This window comes from Rhamphochromis sp. 'chilingali' (genome assembly GCF_963969265.1).
Source record: "Rhamphochromis sp. 'chilingali' genome assembly, chromosome: 4".
In the NCBI taxonomy this organism is placed as follows: Eukaryota; Metazoa; Chordata; class Actinopteri; order Cichliformes; family Cichlidae; genus Rhamphochromis; species Rhamphochromis sp. 'chilingali'.
In genome coordinates, this window is record NC_137948.1 from 33,872,883 (window position 1) to 33,897,876 (window position 24,994).

At 40.3% G+C, this 24,994-nt stretch overlaps 1 protein-coding gene across 1 annotated transcript; it reads left to right on the forward strand.

Annotated features, from left to right (window-relative positions):
* Window positions 1-5,389: 5,389 nt before the first annotated feature.
* On the forward strand, window positions 5,390-24,994 carry tmprss6 (transmembrane serine protease 6). The gene is made up of 17 exons (XM_080880800.1): window positions 5,390-5,526; window positions 5,985-6,117; window positions 8,093-8,235; window positions 9,000-9,067; window positions 12,627-12,814; window positions 13,793-13,997; window positions 14,252-14,388; window positions 14,863-14,975; window positions 15,154-15,263; window positions 15,766-15,908; window positions 16,025-16,123; window positions 18,904-19,017; window positions 19,649-19,765; window positions 19,971-20,139; window positions 20,716-20,993; window positions 23,746-23,882; window positions 24,652-24,994. The coding sequence occupies exons 1-17, from the start codon at window positions 5,437-5,439 to the stop codon at window positions 24,814-24,816; spliced, it is 2,409 nt and encodes an 802-aa protein (XP_080736926.1). The 5' UTR covers window positions 5,390-5,436; the 3' UTR covers window positions 24,817-24,994.

A 24,994-nucleotide genomic window follows, 5' to 3' on the forward strand; every position in this document is an offset into this window, starting at 1 on the left:
ATGGGGAACCAGTGCAAGGCCTTGAATGGGCTAAAAACCAAAAGAGACTTATCATAGAGGTCCTACAACACTTAGAGGGTTGTCACATCAACAGCTTCATGGCACTGGCATGCATGGCTGCTGATGGAAATAGTTAGCTGGTCTTTACTGGTGAATGCTTACAGAGCAGCTACAGCAACAACAATACTTTCTTTTCTGATTCAGTCAAATATTACAAACTCACAGGATGGGCCTGTAATGACCCAAAACATGCAGCGAAAGGAACAGAGATGTTCATAAAAGGACAAATTGGTCACATGACCCCAGCCCAACATGGCGTACTTTCACTTAGTGAAGACAGACAGAAGAAAGACCCAGAAGCAAACAGCAACTGAAGGAGGCTGCAGTAAAGGGAAGAAATGGCATTTTGAAGGTTTCTGACTTCAGACAGTCACATACAAAAGATTTGCACTCAAGGATTAGTAATAATAATTAAATGAAGGGCATAACTGAAAATGTCTGTATTTTTATAATCCATGCACTTCATGCAAAATTCATCCTTAGTCTCTTGAATAATAAATCACACTCACATCTTGATTTCTATTTAAATTCACTGTATCGGCTGCAGAAGCAAACTTGTCTGTGTCTCATGGACTTGGCTGTATGACCCAGTTTTCTCATGTTTCTGAGCCACTGTGACCTGATCTGTCCCGTATTTTTCAGGTAATACGTTTGTTGTTCCTGTAACGATAGTCGGTGTGGTGGTGTTGCTGGCAGGCCTGCTCTTAAGCACTCACAAAACCACCCGGTACGTGAGCACAGACACAAGTTTCTATGGCAAAAAATATTATTATCATTTCTTTTATTTTGAGTTATTTTCTTACAACTCTGATTGATCTTTAATTTTTTAGGGTTTACATAATAAAGAAAATCAAAGGTCCACCCATACCAGACCCAGGAAAATCCTTCCTGCGAGAAATCCAGGTAAGTGTACTTCAGGGCAGTAAACATAACATTTATGAAATACTGTGGTGAATTTGTTTGCAGGAAATCAAATTATTATCATATATTCAAAGCTGTGTTTTAGCCAATAGTTTTAGTGCAATAGTGACTCTTCTTTAGTGTAGGGTTAAGAGTAGAGTGCTTCATCACAGTGTTAAAATAAAATGCTGGATAAGTTCATGGGAAGTCTATTATACAATGATTTAATTTTCGTTCAGTACAGTTTTATTCATGCAGCACCATTTAACAACAACAGTCACCTCACAGTATTTTCTCTGTTAACTGTTGCCTGCTGGGAACAAGGCTCACTGTATAACCACAGAGGTGGACTGCATCAGGGTCTAATTTTCATGTCTAAACATATTCATTAAAAAAAAAAACCTCTGCAAAGTAGCAGGGAGCTACAGAAAGTTTAAGGAGTCTAAAAGCAAAACAAAATAAGCTAATGTAGCTTAAAAAGCAGACGGACACAACATGTACCATAAAAAGACAGAGCATTGCAGATAGCTGTGAACTCTGTGGGAGGTGGAACCAGACAGACAAAGTGACTCACTAATCCAGCCACAGACTTATGACCTTTATGATCCAAACAACTCAAATTCAGTAAAGTTTGAGTGAAGCACCCGAAACACCTGATGCTTTCCTATTTAATCCCATTAAAGTGCAGATTGATAATTTTATATATTTCAAATCTTTCTAATCTCTTCTGTTCTGTGACTTTCTCTCCTCCAGAGTGGGTTCTCCAGTGAATACTTTCACTCCTTCTTGAAACCAGTGGAAATTATCACTGTAGAATTAACCTCACCTGTGGATGCTGCTGTGGCCTACAAGCCAGATGAGAAGATGGTGTTGAACAAAGGCAGCTATGACTCCACCAGCTCCAGCTTCACTAACCCAAGTTACTCTGAGCTTTGTAGCCCTCCTCCTATTTCCTCACTCACTGCTGGGAATCTGAAGCCCTGTGCGGTTGACACGCCTTATGGTCCTGTTGGTACTCAGGGTGAAGGAAAAAGCACAGAACAGGAAAGTGATGAAGCGAGAGAGAAAGAAAAGGAGACGTTAATGTTGCTGCTCAAAGGCAGCAGTAACAGTGAGCCAGTGCAGGTGATTTCAGACTACGAGAAAACTGAGAGGCTCGACAATGATCGATTTAGGCTCCAGAGTCTAGATTCAGGCATGTGCAGTTGTGCAGAGGTCAGTGAAGAGAGCATGGAGGCAGATAGCATCAATATGACTGATAGCCATGATGAGGAACCTGAGGGTGAGGAAGAGGAGGGAGGGAATAAACAAAAGGCAGATTTTCAGAGGCTGTTTGGAAGCAGCGGAGGTGTGTTTGGCAAGTCTATCCAGGTTTGTTCTGATTATGAGCGAGTGGAGAAACAGCAGGCTGACAGCCCGGAGCTTCCCAGCTTGGATTCAGGTGTTAGCAGTGGGGGAGAGGAGCAGCTGAGTCAGGGTGAGGGCATGGAGGATGTTGATAAGTCCACTGAATCTACACGCTTCCTGTTTCCGCCTCATCCTTCCAGTGCTTTACCATGCTCCCTGCTCTCTTTTCCTCAACTGCTTCTGAACTTGCCTGGGCCACGACTGAGTCCAGCTTTGCAGCTCCAGCCAGGTCACATGACACAGGGGTTTGCTCTGATGTCAACAGGCAGGTCGGTGGAGCCCTCTGGTGATGGATATATGCCAGTGAAACAGGAGGAGGGCTGAGAACAGACAGCAGGCTCAACTACCAGGACAAAATAGCATGTAGCACATGTATCCAGTGTTGCCAACTTAGCGACTTTGTCGCTATATTTAGCGAGTTCTCAGACCCCTTAGCGACTTTTTTTCTAAAAAAAGTTGCTAAAAAAAGACGTGAAAGCGCGTATCGCTTTTACTCTCAACAAGCAGCGGGTGCTGTAACGCAGTCAGTTCTTCTTTTACTCTTTTACTCTTATGCTGTTTTGTGGATCACAAGGTTTAAAACTACTTATAAACACACACACACACAAAGTAACTCCACCAGAGTGCCAATTTCGGGTCACTTTTGCCGGTCCAAGCCCGGGTAAAGGAGCAGGGTTGGAACTGTGACATTAAAAAAAACAATAATTGCTAAAAGTTAATTTGTAGTTCTAAATAAACTCTAAATGCATTTAGGATGTTTTTTACTCACTTTATGTTTCTTCCACAATGTTATTTCTCTCTCCAACAACATAGGTTACAATTAGATTAGCATGACCAATTATGCAAATTAGGCGATGATGTCATTTGACTTCTAGCGACTTTTAGGACAACCAATAGCGATTTTCCTTACTGAGGCGTTGGCAACACTGCATGTATCACACCCAATCCGGTCGTTAAGTGATGACGTGATGAATCCTACTTCCGGGCCTAAAGTAGTCTGCGTTTAATATGGCTTTTGTGTTGTTAACATGTTTAATGTTTTGTATTTTCTTCTATTTAATCTCAAAAAGCTCCAGTGATCACTGTTGACCTCCCTTGGCTTTTATTACCGTTAATCATTTATTTAAGCTCAGTTTTTAAAACCTTAGGATGTAACTACAGCCCAGCCCATGCAGCAGTATATGAATGACTAACCTCGTATTGTGGATGGATTATCTCAGTTGTTCTCCTGGCTGAAGTTTGGTCCTTTTACAGCATCCTGCCATGCGATTACATTTGTTCCTGACCACCGAGAACACTCACGTTAACTTTTATCGAGTGGAAAAAAAGTTAGCTTGTTTATATTATGCTAACATAGCAGTGTCACTAGCGGTCACGTAGCACATCATTATATACCAGCTAGCCAAACTTCAGTAACCCTACAAACGTCCCTGCTGTTTAGTTTTCTGTCTTCATTTATGCTGGAAGTGATAACAGAGCTGTACGTTTTAATTTGTTTCCAAAACCCCGCAGTCAGGACATGCTATATTGTATTTAGATAGAAGCTAGCGAGCTAACTCCCTGCTAACTTCTAACTCTGTTAAATGTCATAAATTCCGTTTTCATGGATGCCTGGATGTTAAACTCAATTGTTACACCTGGTAGAGCAGAACGCTGATCATTTTATTAAAAATGAAAGACTTTAGACAGTTTTTCAACTCTCAGTAATGCCACAGTGATCGTTTGATACATGGAGCTGCAGCGGAGTTTAGACCCAGACACGGCTAGTGAGGTCAGACTGAACAACCGGATAAGTTCTCAGGAAAATGTAACATCACATAAAACTTTATACACTTCACGTTGTTCAGCAGCGCTGGTGGTGATATTTATAAATGTATTTTCCTTTATCTTTAATATTTAAACAAAATCATTTTTCATATATCTGAACTTTGCACTTAAACTGTTACTGTTAAAAACCAAATGTATTATCTAATGAGAAACTAAACTCAAATTAATAATAATGTGGTTGTAATAATAAAAGTGTTTGCGTTTATATTGTGGTTTTAGTGAGATCATCTAAATGGCATGTAGCTTATTGTACTGAAACAAATGTTGGTAAAGGAATGTAAGTTCCAGATAGGTGAGTTTGTGAACTAATGTTGTTATCATGATAATCACATATTAACCATAACCAGGATATTTGAAGATGAAATGTCTAGATGTAACAGATCATTAATAGCATAAATGACTTATATAAGAACTTGTATTTGTTTTATAAAAATAATTTTACCTTTTAATAAAATAAATATATGTATACGTCTGTAATGGAATGGAAGTATGTCAATGACAAATAGTCTAATAGTTCACATTATTGTTTTGATCTTGGTTTTCCTGTATGTTGTAGACCATCAAGTCAGTCGTAAAACATGTTGTTTACTGTGATGAACTTCACAATAAAATAAATGACAAGTGTAAATAGCTTGTGGGCCTTTTATTTTTAAAGTTTAATGTAAACCGAAGAAAAGATTTTACATGAACATTTTCAAAAAAATGTGCTCCTGATAATGAATTGATTTGCAGAGGCAAAATTTAAATCAGTGAGAAACTCTTTAGTCCCTGAGATAAAGACACTCATATCTCTGTGTGTAGTAGACTCTTGTTTGCAGGGAAAACTAACTCTGGAGAATAGAGACTGTAAATAACTTATTATTCCCTGCAGTCCTACCTGTGCAGGCAGTTGCCTGGGTGCACTGCTGTTGCTTGGTGATGATTTGTGATATCAGGTTGTGTACCTGACTCACTTTTACTCCTCCCAGTTATATCGAACCATCAGTTCTTGCTTTGCTGATGCATAGAGGTAAGTCAGCTAACTCTGAGTGACATGCTTAAGCCAAATGAGGTTTGGGAAATATTGACTGTCTTTTTTTTTACCTTTGGACTTACAAACAGAAATTGGACTGCTCTTTGTCTGTCAGAGCAACATGTGCAGCTTTGTGATTACCAAAGATGGCTGGTAAAAGACTTTTGGTTGGAAATTCAGAACTCAGCGACCCCTCATGGATGTCAAGATGATTTCTCAAGGACTAAGAAATGTGGTGTGATGCAATGGCACTTGGCCACGGGTCAAAGAAGTCCGTATCCTGTGACCAGGGGATCACACATGCTTCTCTAAGAAATGGGGTCAGTAATACTGAAACATTAAAACTGCAGCAATGCACTCTGATCTATGTCCTTTGTAGGGATTTTTGCATATCTAACATTTTTTAGAGTAAATGCATGTTTTAGAGAATGCACAAGACCTTTCAAAATGGAGGCTCCTTCTGTGCTTTTAATGCCATGACTGATGCAGGTTCAGGCACTTCTACATACATGTTTCCATAAACTGTGTCAGTATGCTTTGTAACAATCAGTTGTGTTTGATTGGGATTTGCAGATATCTAATAAATACAATAAATAAATATAATAACATTTTAAACAAATCGATACCTACTTCCCAAACATAACTTACTCAAAAACCAGGTTAGATGTTAACTAAATGATTCACTACATTTTCATTTTTCTCTAAAACAAAGGATGCCACAGCGTTGGGTCTGTCTCTGTCAGATTTTTTGTAGATCATGTTAAGCTTTTGTTTTCAGGTGGGAGCTGCTACACAAGCTGTGGCTCCGCCCACTAGGAAGTCTCGGTCCTGCAAGTGTGTCCTTGCCTTCCTCATCATCCTCATTGTCATCATTATAGTTGCAGCAGCAATTTTGGCTTGGTATTTCCTGGGTGAGCAAAACATTGTCTCTCATTTTGTTAACATTTTAATCTCAAGTTGTGCTCCTGACAATGACAATGCTGTGTGAGTGGCCACGTGTATACAGCATCTACAAAATGTGGTTTGCATGTTTACCTATGATCTTTTGCAACATGCTCAGTTTCAAATAATTGTCAAGTCATGAGGATTATTTGAGGATAGTAGTCATCATGTGCATGAGAAGCTGGCTCCGTAATTGTACTGCTTATCGGGATATAATTTAAAGACCCAAACCAGAACACCATACGTTTGGATCCCTGTAGAATTGCTGTTTTGGCAAAGGATTTGCACTTCAGGATATGATGGAACTGGAGAAACATTTAAATGCTTTGCAGCCAGATCAAATTTGCAACACGCCAACAGGATTCACATCCTGAACCAAGGCCAACTCTTCCAATTGCCGAACATTAAATACCAAATAATATTTTACTGACGTACGCTATTGACAATGCAGCCGTTATGGAGTACTATCTAAATGTAATATTTTAGTTCTCCCTCGGCTGACTAAAACATGTTGGTCCTACAATGACTACAGAAGCCAGGGTCATGCATTTTTATCGGGAGGAGTAGGGAAACAGAATTCAGTTGACCACAAGCTGTAATTCAGTGACATCTAGTCATGAAATTTTACAAACTAACTTAGAGTTAGGCGGCACAGTGCTTAGCACGGTTGCCACACAGCAAGAAGGTCCTGAGTTCAATTCCACCATCAGGCCTGTGTTGAGTTTGCATGTTCTCCCCATGTTTGTGTGGGTTCCCTCTGGGTTAATAGACTGATCTAAATTGCCCATAGGTGTGAATGTGGGTGTGGATGGCTGTCTGTCTCTGTGTGTTAGCCCTGCAACAAAGGGGGACCTGTCCAGGGTGTACCCCACCTCTCGCCCAATGAGAGCTGGGATATGATAGCCCCGTGACCCTGAAAAGGATAAGCAGAAGCGAATGAATGGATGGATGGAACTTAGAGTTAGTGTGTAAAATAATAAGAGTTGATATTGTCCTCTGTGTTGTAGTTTAGTGGTCAAGCAGGTACCAGCTGTGATTCTAAAATGTAAATGTAAGGCTTGAATTAGGTTGACAAGGATGTGGTAAAGAAGCAGAAACTCACAGACAGCTAGGGAAAGCAAATCAGAGTCAGTCTGAGATGCTATATTTATAATGGTACCGCACACGTATACTGAAACAGAGTGAGCAAATATTTTCCAGTTTCCTTTTTTCTTGCCTTTCATGTGTTACGAGTTCAAAATTGGGGATGGAAACAAGAGAAAAAACCACAATAACAACCCTGGTCCGGTCGGGTTGAGTCAAACGATGATTTTAATGAACACACGCGTGGGAGATGGACACTGATGCAGACAGCCTCAAAATCTCAAAATGGTGGAGCATTGCTCAAACTTTTATAGCCCCTGGTGCCTCCACCTTATCATAAAAAGCCTACACATTTACATGCTTTCTCTCACACAGCGCCTAAGCTACGACCTTGGCTCCCTGCTTATCTGCTCCTGCTGCGATGGGGCAGAAAACTCCAGCATATTCTGTTCTCTTCTAATCAGACAAATAAGACAATAACTCTCTGTGAACAGTATTTCTTATAACTCAGCAGTATAATGCATCATAAAACAATGTCATTCATTCACAACAAGTCAGCAGTTTAATGTCATGCAAATCAGTTTAACTAATGCAATAGTTATCAGCTTCTTCTAATTCAGGAGAATAATGCAAACTAATCTACATAATAATTCACAATCTTTAATTCGGGGTATAACATGGCATAAAATAACACTACAATCCAACACATGCCTATTCTTAGCACAGATGGGCTGTCCCATGGATCATTATCATACGACAGATGAAGAACATTGGATCACTGTTATGATACTATTATTATGTAGCATCACAGTTACTCTTTGATGTCTTTAATTTCTGTGTTGGTCCACATTTCTGTAACAGAATACAAGGTTTGGGTGTTAGAGGCTCGTGTCCAGCAGCAGTACACTGCCTACTTATCCATCCTCAACAGGAACTTCTCTACTGATCTGTCCTCTCACAACAGTCCTGTTTTCAAGAAGGAAGCCAAGGGCGTCGAGAGTATGGTGAGCAGGGACCACGAATTCCTCTGATGCAGATGTCCTAAAAATTTAGGTCACTTAGGTGATCCTGTCAGTTTCAAAGGCTTTCTGTTTTTCCACTAATTTTCACAATGTAATCTTAACAAGTAAACAATAACAAAAAAGGGGGCTGAAACAAATAATGCTTAGCAAGTTTGTTTAGGTGCTGTAGATTATAATAATTCTGAGATATTACCACAAACAGTTGTTATCATTAACGTACATTACACTAGTAAGTCATAGACCAGAACAGAAGTCCAGAAGTTTTGTTTTTTTTCATGTGCTCTTATGTGCAAAGGTGTTTTTTTTCTGTTCTCAAACTGATCTCCCTGTTGGAGCTCAGTCTGAGGGGAGTTATTTTTTTTCTCCTTATCTTTCCTCATGTGGTGCATTTTCCATTGTTATACCTCTCTGACCTGTCTTCCCCATGTGATGTTTTGTGTCATGTATGTATGGTCGGAGGGTAAGATGGCGCCAGCATTACGTGCAATAGGTCGGCAGCCTTATGAAATTTCCCCTTGTGGGACTAATAAAGGTACATCAAATCAAAAGAAGAGCAGACTGTAGTCAGATTGACTACGCTATAAAGAACCACATAGCACAGCAAAAATAATACATTAAATTAGCATTCAGGAGGCTATGTTTGGCAGTATAAAGTACATATAGTGCATGTGTACTGACAGGAACACTACCATCCTGCACCTGAATGATTTCATGTGAACAGCTGATAGTGTTTTGCTTTCTTTCAGGTAGAGAATATTATGAAAGGTTCGATTCTTTCTCGATACTTCAACTGCACCACTGTGTTTGCCTTTGGGTATGTACATTACATTTTTTCTTCACATAGTCATAAGTCAGAGTCATAACAACAGGAATGGGGCAGTACTGTAGTTTAGTGGTAGACTAAGTGCCAGCTGTGATTCTAAAATACAAATTGAGCCTTGAACTAGGTTGATAAGTAGTGAATATTGTGCCATCATGACTCCAAGTTCAGTTCAAGTTTTTGTCAACAGGAGGATATTTTCTACTGATAAGCTTTGAGTAAAATTTAAAATCTACACTGTTCTGCACATTTTTTCTTAAAACTAACCTCTGAAAAATATCTTTGTGGCTTTAACATACGGTAGGCTTTTACTCTGTTTTCAATAAGGGAGCAGCCACCAGTTGTTTCTTTATAGTGGTTAGTGTTTTATGCTAACTGCTACAATACTGATGTGTTTCAACAAGTTCAGAATCTACCGCTTTCTGAACTGACAAAAACTGAAGATGATCAACTTTATCTTACCAACAGTTTTAGGTATATTATGGTAAATGGTCTGTATTTGTATAGCGCTTTTACTAGTCCTAGGGACCCCAAAGCACTTTACACACCCAGTCATCCACCCATTCACACACTGGTGGAGGCAAGCTACAGTTGTAGCCACAGCTCCCCTGGGGCAGACTGACAGAAGCGAGGCTGCCATATTGCGCCATCGGCCCTTCTGGCCAACACCAGTAGGCGGTAAGTGAAGTGTCTTGCCCAAGGACACAACGACCGAGACTGTCCGAGCCGGGGCTCGAACCGGCAACCTTCCGGTTACAAGGCAAACTCCCAACTCTTGAGCCACGATCGATTATAATCAACCCAAGATCATGAGGTAAAAGTACCAACTGTATTGCAGGTCATGCGTGTTTCTATAGACTGTATACAAAAAGCTCGACATGGCAACCTTAAAATGATAAACCACAGACTATAGACTGATTGTAGAGTTCAAAATTCACCTTGTTCAGATGTTGCTGTTTTATTTTTCATTTCTTTTTTCTTTTTATTTATACTGTAAATTTGCGGATTTTAGCTGGGAAGTTGCTTTTGGGCCCAAACAAGTGAAACACTGTGACTATTTAAGAAACTGTCCTTTTTGGTATTTCACCAAATACCTGCAAAAACAAGCATACTTATGACAACATGAAGCCATAGGCACCAAATACTTTGAATCAGTAAAGACAGTAAAACACTAGAAGTCAAAAGTTTGGACACACCTTCTCATTTAATGGTTTTTCTTTATTTTTACTACACAGCAAATTCAAAAGTGTTAAATGTTTTGGTGTTAATAGTCTCCTTGCAAAAGTAGAGTTAATTTTACTCTAAGCAGAGTCACATTCTTTTAATGTAACTCTGAGGTGTAAAATGATAGTAGTTAAAATCGAGTGTTAAAAATGAGTGTTTCTCTGTCAAATCTGGAGGTGTTACAATGGAAACATTAACTCTTGACCTCTTAACTCTGAACTCCTACAGGGGCTATGACACCAACAGAGTAAATTCACAGACTCCGCCCCCAGCACGGCTCCAATCGAAGCTGAAGTGAAGCCGTTTCAGAACATTTGCTACATATTTGAGTTGTTTGCCATGCTTGGTAAGTCACTTTTTCAAAGATTGTTTCAATTGTTATTAGCTTTTACTTCTGTGGCTCTTTGGAGTTGAGACAAAGCTGTGTGAAAGGCATTAGCCATGTTGCTCGGTGATAGCATAATATTCTGTTTTAGCTAGCTGAAAGGTATTGTTTGCGGGCAAATACCACAGCCTTGAAAAAAAGCTTGCATGTGAATTTTCAGTCAAACTTTTGGTCAAATACACCTAAAACAATGTCTAGAATGTGAAATGTTGGTATAATGGTGCTGCTTGAAGCCTGAAAACGATCGCCCATAAAAAAAATAAAAAAAAAAACCGAGCAAACAGCAGTAGCAGATGTCCTGACTGGGTTCTACGTTAGCATATTCCCTCCAGAGTTTTGTGCACACGGTTTAGGTAAAAATGAAAAAGGTTGAGGTTTTTACATTTAGTTCAGTATTACCTGTTGCCTGCGTCCTTGTCTTTTGGGAAAATACTTTACACAAGTAATGGCTCAAAGAGGATTTTTTTTTTTTTTACACTGTGCTGTAATTGTTTACTGGATTATTTGTGCCATTAATTAGTGTCAACTAATTTTTATTCAATCTCCACACAGGATATGCTTGTGAAGATGGAATATGGGGGAGAGCAGAAGTGTGTTGAAGTTCCACAAAGTGATGAATGAAGGACATGCATATTGTATTGAAGAAATAAGTGATGAGAATGCTGTTATTTGCATTTACCATGTCAGACCTTTTGATAAACAAAATTCTAATGAAAGTGAGAACATGTACACTGTTACATCTTTCAGAAAATGTTTTGAAATTGTGGTGCACAGTTCAGAATAAATGTTTTTCAAAAACCATTGCATCTTTTTAGTAAATGTTTATTTCCAAAAGAAATTTCTAGAAGTTCAGAACAGTAAAATTCCCGCTTTTTAGAATGAATTAGAAGATAACTCTTACGTAGTTAAACTAAAATACTCTTTGAGAGTTAATATATAAACTCTTAACACCAAGTGTTAAATTATCAACTCCAGACAGATTTGGTGTTTAACACTAAATCAGAGTTAACGTACCAACTCTCCAAAAAGAGTTAAATTAACACTCTCTGGTGTGGACCCATATAGACACTTTAATAGTGTTGAAATCAAATCCGACAGTGTTAATTTGGACATGATGGATTTGCTGTGTACTTTCTACCTTTGTAGATACATGCTGAAGACATCATATATGAAGCAAGATATATGGAATCATGTAGAAAAAAAGTTGGTAAATATATCTAAATAGGTTTTATATTTTAGATTCCTGAAAGTAGCTACTCTTTGCTTTGTTGATAGCGCTGCAAACCCTTGGCTCTCTCTCAATGCACTTCATGATGTAGTCACCTGCAATCATTTTCATGTCACAGGTGTGCCTTGTCAGTGTTCAATTGTGGAATTTCTTGCCTTCTTCGTCTGACACTGTTGGGGATTTATTCAAAATTGAAGGCACACTGAGCCAGCATGGCGACCACAGCAGCCTGCAGCGACATTACATCCCATCCAGTTTACCTTTATTTTGACCATAATTTCGTTTTCAACAGGACAGTGACCCCAAACACACCTCCAGGCTGTGTAAGGGCTATTTGACCAAGAAGCAGAGTGATGAAGTGCTGCACCAGATGGCCTGTTCTCCTCAGTCACATAAACTAAACCCAAACGCAATGGTGTGGGGATAAGACTGTATAAGACTATTGGAAAACTATTTCAGGTGACGACCTCATGAAGTTCATCGAGAGAATGCCAAGAGTGTACAAAGCAATCTAAAATATAAAAAGCGGTTTGAGTTATTTCACACGTTTTTGTTTCCTACATAATTTCATATGCTCATTCATAATTTTGATGCTTTCAGTGAGAATGTACAATGTGAATAGACATGAAAATAAAGAAAAACCATGAAATGAGAAGGTGTGTCCAAACTTTTGACTGGTCTTTCATCGAGTCTTGGTTGTCTTTTTGTCTCTGCAGGGAAGGAAGTGTTGTGGCTCACTTCTGGATACTGCTGAATATACCCAGCAGCCATGCTGAGGGAGTCACGCTGGAGAAGGTCAGAAGGAGCCTGGTGGAGGGGCTGAAGGGGTACAGCAGGTCAAAGGTGGAAGAGACAGCCAGCTTTGATGGATACCTTTTCCATCTCCCTACACTATCTGTCAGTGGTGAGAGGAAGAACATGGGCAGAAAAACAGTTAAAGGAAGATTTAAATCTAAATTTAATGTACATTTAATTTAATTTCTGTTTCTTTTTGTTCTGCTCCCTACAGAAACTGACCCCAAAGTTGTAAAACTTTTGAAAGCCTCATTTGGTATCAGATTTTATTTCAGTTTGTTTATAATTTTTTGTTTTGTATTAATTAATTCATGTACCGGAACTTTAATTACAAGTAGCACAGTCCACTGTACATTAGACAAGAAATAAAGTAACTCATGGGAACAAAGGTAAACAGGATTTTATGTTGAGCATGCTTCTCAGTATAATTTAATTTATTATACTGTATACATAATTCACTGAACAAATGTGATTTTGGGGTGAAAGGCAAAAATTTTAAAGCCTTATTTTGACATTTGAACTCCACCTCTATTAGGTCGCATCATTATTTAATTGGCAACATTTAATACCCATTTTTTGACTTGCTTAGATGGGCACTCATTGGTCATGGTTAGAGTTTAACTACATCATAGTACAGGTAGTTTATATGTTTAGTTTTGAAATGACTTTAAAATGTTTTGAAAGGGGCATAATAATAACACGATAAAAACAATGGAACTTGGATACTAACTAACAACTGAATTATTTAAATTTGCTAACAACATATTTGACCTACAGCTTTATTAGCACAGACGCCAAAAACTCTATAAACTGATTTTCTCTTGTGTTATACTTTTACATGGCACATTGTTCTAGTTTAGTCTGATCTTTTAATTGTTTCTTTTTAGACAATTCCTTTTAACGTAATAGCTCCATATCTAAAGTCAAAGTAAAACTTTATATTTAGTGTAATGTCATCAATCCCTATCAGCTTAAGTTAAACCATAGAAGCAAAAGCCATTGAAGTTTAACATTTACAAATCCCATCATCTGTGCACAAAAGTACAGACTCAGTTCTGACTTTAATTCTTGCCTTTTTTGCCCCAAGACTGCTACCGCTATCAGAAGGTGGTGTCCAGCAGCCCCATTCTGCTCCTTGGCCCTAACACGCAGCGTTCCTCCTGTCTGTGGCACCTCCAGACCACCCCAAGCTCCCAGCTTGAGCTCCATATGGAGTGGCTGCTTCCAGAGTGCAGTGACAGACTGCTGGTGTACAACTCGCTCACCCCTGCTGATAATCATCTCATCACATCGTGAGTCTCTCCTAACAATATAAGTATATTTAGACTGATACACAGCACTGTGAGGCATTAATGTAAAGTGACAGGAATATTTAAAAACCACAAAAATGAAATCAATATTTGGCCTGACCTTTAAAATAGGATGATCTACACATATCTAGGCCTCTATAGTTCCTGTTATAGATGTCCAAAATAGAAACTCATACTAACACGTTATTATCACTATCATTTATGGGCTCTGTGCAACTTTCCTTCCTTCCTACCAGTGTGTATGGCTGCAGCAGACATGAGCGCGTGGTCCGTGTCCTGTCATCAGGAGAGTGGATGACAGTGGTTTGGAAACAGGGTCTATACAATTACAAGGAATCCTTTTCTTTGTCTGTGCAGGCTTGGGAACACCAGGGTAAGCCTACCTGAATGTTTTGCACTTCTCTCTGGTAAAAAATGTATCATACAATAATTTGACTAAAAGTCAGCATCCTAACATGCAATGTCAACCTTTGGTGGCACATCAAAAAGTTACATCATCTGGAAAACGTTTTGGTATTCTGTCCAGTAGATATTTAGATATATCACACTGTAAATGAAATTATTGACCGGTTAGTTGTGCAAGAGCTACAGGAATGACCAGAGTGAGTGGGATTTAGTCTCTGGGCAGCAGATATCAATATCCTCATGTATTTTTATGGCAATCTATCTTGGTCTCACAAAACCAAGAATCAATCAAGTTGTGTTCTGAAAGACATGGTAGAAATCAATCTTGTGTGGATCCTGCTATATTCATGAGTCCCCCTCTTCTTTTCTGTATATATTCACATTAAATGATTATATTGTGGACTGAACAATCTTTCTTGCTTTGTGTCTTCATCATTCTTAGACTGTAATTCCACTATACAGTTGGAGGCAGTATCAGGGGTCCAAGGGACACTAAAGACACCCTTCTTTCCCAGCTACTACCCTCCTGACACCAACTGTACCTGGAACTTTACTGTAAGCCTCTCCTTCAGCCGTGCATCTTTTATTGATCCACACATTGATTGATTATTTTATTTATCATCAAATGATCCACGTCAAACTTTGAATCACTAAAGGTAACTCGTATTATAATAAAGAACCTGTCAAGTAAATGACTTGATTGATACATTTACTGTCCTGTGTGTGATTTCAGATGCCCAGTGCAGGGATGGGCTTGTGTTTGACATTTGAGGGCTATGAGCTAAGCAGAGCCAGCTACAACCAGGCCTGTACCCAGGGACAGTGGGTCATCCAGAATCGCAGGTAAGCTGTGCCACAAAGACCTTTTTCAGCCCAGTAAAGCAACGTTAGTGCCTATTCTGGAACTTATTAGACATGTTTACACACACAAAAAGAACATTTGAGATAGCCCAACACAACACAAATCCTCATCATAACTGATATAGCGGGTCGTGCTTTCAAATAGTTCCCTTTTTAGCAAATAGTCATGTGTAAAGGATTTTGTCTTTCTGTGTAATGCACAGGTGCTGAGTTCTGCTTCTTCTTAGCCTCAGTAAAAAGTATTTAGACCCTGAGAGGATTTTGTTCCCTACTGAACAACAGGGGGCAGTGTTGTACCACACAAGCCAACCAAATCCCCTTATGTTTGAGAGCATTTTAATTCCAGTATAGGCAATAAACTCACAAATCCCTTACTTTCTTTATTTAATCAGGAAGAAACCGATCAATAGTTTCTTGTACAAGTGGAGAGGTGATGCCTTCAGGGACACGTCCCTTCACTTTCACCCTCCCTCTCCTTTCTCAGGCTGTGCGGCACCAGGGCTCTGCAGCCCTACAGCGAACGTCTCTTCCTGCTCTCTACGACAGCCACTATCTTCATGACATCTGAGGTGTCACTCACAGGGCCGGGCCTTCAGCTGCAATACAGCGTCTTCAACCTGTCAGATCGTGAGTTGTGGATGCTGGAACTGACAGCCATGAAATGTTGATGAAAATATTGGGATGTCATTTTGTGACCTTTTCTCAGCATAATTTCGAGCTCTGTGTGTATTTGTGTTTTATAGCTTGCCCAGGACAGTTCCTGTGCACTGTGAATGGTCTCTGCGTGCCCATCTGTGATGGAATCAAGGACTGTCCCAATGGCCTCGATGAGAGAAACTGTGGTATATACAGAACTCCAAACATAAATAACTCTCCCTTCACATTGAGAGGGTAGAGTAAGTGCTCAAATACTGAATGTGACACATAAATGTGCCCATTCTAAGTAAAATAATGTTGAATTTATTGTCTATCAGCCACCACCCTCTTGGTGAGGCCACTTGTGACACTGGAGAGCCAAAACTGCCAGATTTATATGACATGGATGAGAGTAGAACTGTTCCAGAAAAACATCAGATATGTGAGGCTTATCAGAGTGCTGCTAATGAAAGCTGCCTGGCTTTAAATCCAGGGGTGATGTTGATCTGATCTGATGGGCCTACTCTTTAAAAACCCCATGAAAGCACTTGGAAGGCAGAAAGAATCTCTAATTTTAAAACCTGTGAGTGTTGGCAGCCTGTCAAGCTACAATGCTCTCAGTGGTTTGACTAAGGTCAAGTGTTCACTATTGATTCAGTGCTGTGAAAAAATGTTCATCCCCGTCCTGATTTTTTTGTTTTTGCACATTTTTTAAGACCTAAATATTTCAGATAGCATCTTTAGCATAGCATCTTTATTTATAACGCACTTTACATCCAACAATGTTGACCAAAGTGCTACAAATATAAAACAGAGAGGAAACAGTTTAAATTACATATAAAATATCTTAAAATTAAAAATAATATAATTAATAAGAAAATATATTAAGAGACATCAACAAGTCCTGCTGTGCTAAAAGCCAAGGAAAATAAATATGTTTTAAGACGTGATTTAAAAACAGATAAGGAAGGTGCCTGTCTAACATGTAAAGGCAACTCATTCCACAATTTTGGTGCTGCCACAGCAAACGCCCGATCCCCTCTGAGCTTACGATTAGTCCTGGGCACACTCAGGAGGAGCTGGTCTGCCGACCTGAGGGACCGGGAAGGTATGTATGGATGAAGAAGCTCAGAGAGGTACACAGGGGCAGCATTGGACCAACATTTAAAAACAAATAAAAGCAGCTTAAAATGGATCCTAAAATGCACGGGCAGCCAATGAAACTGGGGTGATATGCTCGTATCTACGAGTGCCAGTTTAAAGCCGTGCAGCAGTATTCTGGACTAGCTGCAGTCGAAAAACAGAAGATCGACTCACCCCAAAATAAAGAGAATTACAGTAATCCAGCTGAACGGTTACAAAAGCGTGGATTACTGTTTCAAATTGCTGTCTCGTAAGAAAGTGCTTAATTTTGGCCAGTTGCCTCAGATGAAAGAAACTAGACCTTACAACCAACCCGATCTGGCTTTCAAGCTTAAGCTCAGGATCCATTTTAAAACCCAGATTAACAAACTCTGGTTTACCTGCCTGCGACAGACTGGCAACCTGTCCAGGGTGTACCCCGCCTTTCGCCCTATGACAGCTGGGATAGGCTCCAGCGCCCCCCGCGACCCTGAAAAGGATAAGCAGAAGCGAATGGATGGATGGATGGATGGATGGTTTACAGAATGATTTCAGGGATTGCAGATCAACACACGGAACAGCAGTGGAAGCAGGTCTAAACACCATTACTTCAGTTTTAGAATCGTTAAAACAAAGAAAGTTTAGCGCCAACCACGACTTGACGTTCTGCAGACATCATCAAGAGAATTTTAATATTAGACAAAGATAACCAGGGATAAGGGAAAAAGCTATCTAAACCTTCCTGGCCCTGTGTGATGAAGTAAGACATCTAAAAAAGGTGAGATAAAAAGTCAGTGACATCTATCTGTCTGGAAAGGGTTAGAACGCCATTTCTAAGGCTTTGGGACTCACAGTAAACTACAGTGAGAGTCATATCCACAAAAGGAGAAACCTTGGAACAGTGAACCTTTCGAGGAGTGGCTGGCCTACCAAATTTACTCCAAAAGTGCATTGAAGACTCATCCAGGAGGCCACAAGAGAACCTAGAACAACATCTAAAGAACTGCAGGACTCATTTGCCTTAGTTAAGGTCAGAGTTCAACAACAATGAGAAAGAAACTGGGCAAAAATGGCCTCCATGGGAGAGATCAAGGAGAAAAAAAGAACACAAAGACTCGTCTGACATTTGCCAAGGTTTACATCTGGTGTAAAACTAGCACTGCATTTCATGAAAACATCATCATACTAACAGTCAAACATGGCGGTTGGTGGTAGAGTGATGGTCTGGGCTGCTTTGCTCGATGACTTGCTGTAACTGAAGGAACCACAGATTCTGCACGAAGATCCTGAAGGTGAACCACTGAACCACTCAGGCTGAACGACCGCTTGGTTTATCGGAACACCAACCCTTTTTCACATAGGGTCAGGTAGGTTTGGATGGCTGTTTTCCATTAATAAATAAAATCATCGTCATTTAAAAACTGCATTTTACTCAGGTTATCTAACATTTAACTATGACAAACATGCAAAAACATAATACCAAAAATATGGAAGCGACAAATACTTCTTCATGGCAAAGACTAATGCTAATACTATACTAATTTACAGAAAGTAAAATATGCTAGCCACAAATTCAGACATATTTACTGTATATTTCTGTTATACAAAAGCATCAAAAGCACTTTATTTAATAACTTTTTCAAATGTACTCTCTAATAAAACTCCTCTTTTGCTTTTCTCCTAATAAACATAATCCAGCATACATTAAATCAAGCTATTAATTATGTACTGCGACACACTCAAAATACATTTAATCTGTAAATAAGAAGCACAGTGGGCTAACTCATGTTACACGGCTGAGTTTTTCTACAATATTTTGTCAGTGAACGGTTCTGAATGTAGTGTTTACATGTGTGTCTCTCAGTATGTGTGGCACAATACAAATGTCCAGAGGACAGTCAGTGTGTGGACTACTACAAAGTGTGTGACCAACACCCAGACTGCCCTGAAGCTACCGATGAGATGAACTGCACTGAAGGTAACAGGCTGCAAGTGTCCTTCTTTTCACACATAAAATACTTCCACAGCCGTCGGCAAAAGGTAGTTGGAAAAATCACTACGATCCCCCTTTTTGGAATATATGTAGTCAGATGCCTCTAACACTACATTTCCTGTGTGCTGTATAACCAAAGCCTCCATTCACCTTTTAAAATGCTTAGCTTATAAAAAGTGTGCTTTAAGATGTAACCACCCAGACGTCATTTTATATCATTGATTCATTCAGTCGTTCAATTCAGTCTGAGGTGTCTGACTTTTTAATTAGAAGGTGACAGTTAGAAAGATGCATGAAGGTGAGGGATAGGAAGGTGTGGGTTGCATGCAGCAAAGCGCCCACGGCAGAATCAAACCCTGCCTGTCTGCTGCCACAGGGACAGCCAAAAACATATCAGGAATATCTGTTTTCAGTGAGGTAGTGGCCTGTTTTTATCTTGTCCTGCATCCTTTTGGAAGACCCACATGACTTTATCCTGAACATCTCAACAGTAACAGTGCATATTGGTTCCTTTTAGCTTCAAGCTGAACTGATGAGGGAAGCAGACACAGGCCATGATGTAAACTTTATTGTTTAATTGCATTAAATATAAATTTATACTTGTGTCCATGCCCAGGCGTGCAGTGTACAGATATGACCTATGTGTGTGCTGACGGAACGTGTCTGAAGAAACCAAATCCTGAGTGTGACTTTGTCACTGACTGCCCTGACGCCTCCGATGAGAAACATTGTGGTAAGAAGACTCGATCACCTAACACCTTCTAACATTCTAACTTTATTCTCATTATTTTAATTGTATCACATTAAAATTTCGAGACTTCTGTGTGCTTCTATGTCAGAGAATTTGTTTCAATAACTCGCGAGCATTTTATTTGAAAAGTATTAGCTCACACTGCGCACATCAGTGTGTTTAAACATACCTGCGTGTGTGTATCCAGAGTGCGGCCTGAGGCAGTTCTCCAGCCGCATCGTTGGGGGAACGGACGCCTCAGAGGGGGAGTGGCCATGGCAGGCCAGCCTGCAGGTGCGGGGTAACCACATCTGTGGTGGCACTTTAATCGCCAGTCAGTGGGTGGTGTCGGCTGCCCACTGTTTCTATGACGACCGGTAAGGGCAGGAAACAAAAAGGAAGGAAGTGGTGTGATGACTTAAATGTTAGAAAGTGATGTTAATAAGAAGACAACCAAAGGCTCTCTGTTGTGTAAAGATTAAAATATTATCATCCTCTGCCGTGACTTTGATGGAGCATTTTAGTCGTGGTTTTATAAATCAAGTTTATTTCTGCTGCAGCTTCCTCCTTCTGTCCTTCGGTTGCATCTTTGCTGACCGGGGTTTAACTGTGACAGCCTGTCTGAGTCAGAGGCAGAGTATTTATGGATTTGTATACACTTGTGTTTTTCAACCCCACAATCTGGACCATCCCCAAAACTATAGCTGCAGCATCCTCTAGAGCATTACCTATTTTTCTCTGCTTAATTTTCTTGCATGGTGATTAAAAGCTTAAGCAGCCTTCAGAGTCTGTGGATGAGGAAGATAAAAAAGCTGAAAAAGTATAAACAGATATTTCTTGGCATGAGTTAATACTGCTAACTGTGTGGGTGTTTTCTTTTTAAATAGCTCAGGAAAAAAACGCTTTCTTATTGGCCCTACAACACATTTGACCTCTTTGTGTTCCTGCTGCAGTCTCTACTCCCCCTCAGTGTGGACAGTCTACCTTGGCAAACTTCTGATCAACCGCAGCAGCCCTACAGAGGAGGTGGCGCGGGTCCAACGCATCCATCTTCATCATTACTATGACGATGAGTCCCACGACTACGACCTGGCCCTGCTCAAGCTGGACCGGCCCGCCGCTGCGCTGCTGGCTGGGCATGCTCGACCCACCTGCTTGCCCCCACCAACGCACCAGCTGGAGCCAGGCCTGCTCTGCTGGGTCACTGGCTGGGGGGCACTCCGTGAGGGGGGTGAGCTTTGAAAGCAGGGAAGGGGAGGGCTTGAAGGATGTGCAAAGAAGCTAGAGTATGGAATAGCAAATTACAGATCTTTTAATAACCAGTAAACCTGCTATGGCAGTGATTTCCAAGTTTTTGGTTTGACCTCTCAAAATGCCTCCATATCTGCTACACTTTATCACCTCAATTTGCTTTATATTGTAAAGTAAAGACTCTACAATAGTATAGAAAAACCCCAACAATCAGACAAACCTCTATAAGCAAGCACCTCTGACAGGTCTTGGTGAGACTCCCCTGGTGAGCTGGGGCTTTTTATGTTCACTCATTGCCTGCACGGGCTTCTTTCAGAAACTCCAGTTTCCTCCCACAGTCCAGAAACATGAGTATTAGGTTAACTGGTGATTTTGAATTTGTTGTAGGTTAGATTTTAGAGTGTGTGGTTGTCTCTGTTTTGGCGTTATGATGGACTAGAGACCTGTCCTTGTGTATCGTGCCATCTGGACTACTTTTTCTCTGGGAATGACATTAAAATATTGAAATAAAACTGCAAAACACAGGTCCATTTCAGTAACTTGAACGAGCTGACAGAAGGTTTAACCGTCTGTGACCTAGCCATCTGCTGTTCAGAGCAGCTGTGCCAGTAATAAACCCAAACTTTAAACCTTTAAAAAATGAGTATTAGCCACAGAGACCAGTTTTTTTCCCATGTTTATTTCTGCTGTAAAGTTGGGCAGTTTGATATAGGAGACCGTGGCAACTGACTTGCTTTCAGAGGCAGCCTCAAGTGGCCATCCATATTTATTAGAGCAAAGTTTAATTGGTTTCCTCTATGATCAAACATCTTGGAGGTTTAAAATTCATCTTCTGACATTTTAAATGGATTGGGGACCTCTATCCTACCTGCCTCTCAAAACAGTCATTTTTCATTCTCCACGATCATAAATCACATTGAGCTACAGGCTGCTTTATGGACAGACACAACAACAGACCTTAAAAGACACTTAAATCCCACTGAGCAGTTTCATAAACACTACTGGTCCTAGAGTGATGTTACATTTACTGCTTTAAAAATGGAAGGTTTACTCTAAAAGAAGAGCACTCACTCACTTTTTAGTTTTTCTTTTAAGCAAGTTTGACTCCTGTTGCAGAATGATTACCGACTTATGTATTATTCAGTGTGATGCATCATTTTCACAACCAAACGACTGTGTGGTTTTTAAAAACATCCTTTTGTCAGTGCGTGCGAGATATGGGGAGTTTTTGTGCAGACGGTGATGTGGAGGCAAGTGGGTGTGCTATTTTGATATCTGAGCAAACACACATGGAAAAAAAAAACCTAATTTAAATCAAAAAGGCAGGAGGAGATGGAGTGGTGTGGGTGGAAGTGGTTTCTGCTATCACGATGAACTTAATAAACTGAAGGCTGAAAGAGAGAAAAGGTGTGGGAGAACATATACTGGCATGCAACGCTTCATAAGAATCAATACAACTTTTGAGAAAAATCGAAGGTAAATTTGAATACATTAAAATGCATTTGCATGATCATAATCGGAATAAAGTGTTTTCTTGTTACCGTAAGGGAAGACCTTTGTTGTTCATTATTAGTAAGTGAAGACACGTCAACCAGGCTTTCCAGCAAACATGGGTGCATCTGGGTTCTACACTATGGGGAACAGCAGCTGCCCACACAAAGCATGCTAAGTGTGGTCTGCCCAGATGTACCCCACATTTCACACCAGTAGCAGGGATCACAGAGGGCTGCCTAACTGTGCCCCGTGGTACATTACAGCCACCAGCTGTATGCAGCGTGGAACAGCGTTTCTGAGGTTCTGCATCAATCACCTTCTCTCAGCTTCTCAGTCTCCTGTTATTTCTCGCAGTGTACTAAAACATGTTCCGTGGTTTCATTACCCTGTATAGTGTTTCATTAATATAAGTAATATGCTGGCAGACATACCCATGTAGGCCCAAAGTCGGGTGGCTGTGCCTCATTAGATAGCATGGGTAATATAGCAGCTGGAAGGTTGGTGGATCAATTTCTCTGGATACTTCAGTCTACAGTGTGTCGGGGAATGTTAGACAAATACCTGTGCACACACAGGATCCACAGCACCTTTGCCCCTTTAGGACCCCTGTATGAGCTTTCTATGGGCAAGCACACAATGGGTTCCCTCACACCAGTCCATAAAGGGCACATTAGGAATGTTTATTGGACGCTGGAGGTTGCAGAGTGTTATTAGTGCTGTTGGGTGATATCTATTGCAAATGGTGCTGCACCAAAATCTTCTCTGTGATTGCTTTGCTCGCTAGCAGATTGCTGCAGTTTGCATGAAAGTATGCTGATTTGTCTGCAGACAAGTCAACAGTGAAAGTTGAAAAGTGTGATGGGAAGTGAAAACGGAGAATGTTTGGCTTCACGGTAAACGTTGTGTCTTACAGTTGAAACCACATGTTTCAGAAGACACAGATTTGACTCTGAACGCTAGTTAGCATTTTCCAGGCGTACTATGAGTGATGACAACCAAAACAATCAAAAGAAGGTTGTCAGTGCAGAAATGTATACCTTTTTGCAACAACCTCCCAAAAGCACTCGCAGTCAGGGAAAACTTGTTTTTCCCTCATCGCTGGCCATTTCCAAACAATTGCTAATGGGTCTCTAAGCTGGTGTTACTGGGGCCTTAAGCAGTGCACAAAGACTCAACAGCATTATGACTGACAGGATATTCTTTTGCCCTCTGTCACTCTGTCCTCTTACTTTTCCCAGGCACAGCCAGTAATGTGCTTCAGAAAGTTGATGTGCGCCTGGTTAGCGAGGAATCCTGCATCCGTTCCTATGGACACCTGGTTACTCCCAGAATGCTTTGTGCCGGTTACCGCAATGGAAGGAAAGATGCCTGTCAGGTACAAAGAAATACAAGCTGCATGTGCTTTGAACTTTGGCAGCAAAAATGGATCAAATGACTAAAAATTAAAAAGCAAGTGGAACTCAGAATGTCCAACACAACACTTAGCACTTCATCCCCTCAGCTCTACACATTGTTTCCTTTACAGCCTGCACTTTTACTGTTTTGTCACAATCTCACCATTCCCGTCTAAAATATCTTTACCTACATTTGAAAAAAGAAGAGTGAACAAAACAAGTCAAAAGAGGACCAGGCTTTGGTTTGCTGGGTGGAGATACCGCACAAGTGTGTGTGTAGAACTGCCAAGAAACTGTAGGTAAAATCAAAGCAGAGATTTAAATTAAACTGATTTTGTATGGATTCTCTCTTTAATATAACTAATATTACAAAAAAATCTAAATTCAATAAGTTCCTGCAGTGTTTTAAAGTTGATATGATGCAATGAAAGTAAAATTCTATGTATCACTTAGAATCGTGTAGTCCTGCTCTCTGTCAAGATGTCCTCAAAGCCACAAAAAAGGAGAAACCGATTAAAATTTTAAATATTAAAAAAATCTATAACGTTATTTCCTCTTTTTAGCCCAGTTTTTTTAAAACACATCGATGTTATAAAATGAGTTTTAAAAGCCACATATCTAAGAACCCCTGATGATGATGATATAGTGAGTCACTGTAGTAATTATAAGTACTGTCAATTATTATGGTGCCTCTGTGCTGTGAAGACCCAGTCTTATTTGTGCCTCGTTAACGTTACCTTTGTCTGTTAGGGAGACTCGGGCGGTCCCTTGGTGTGTCAGGAGCCTTCAGGTCGCTGGTTCCTGGCCGGGGTGGTGAGCTGGGGTAGAGGCTGCGGGCGTCCAGACTACTATGGTGTCTACACTCGCATCACCAGGCTCACCAACTGGATAAAGCAGGTCATCAGCAGCTCCTGAGTTACTGATGTCATACTTGCACCAGAACACCAAACCGGAAGAGAGAGAAAAAATGCCTTAAGGTGTTCACAGATGACCTGAGACTGGTTCTTATCCAAACAATGCAACTGTGAAATGTTAAAGGCTTTTTTCCAAAGTAACAAAAGTAATGAAATACTGAAACGATACGCCTCTAATA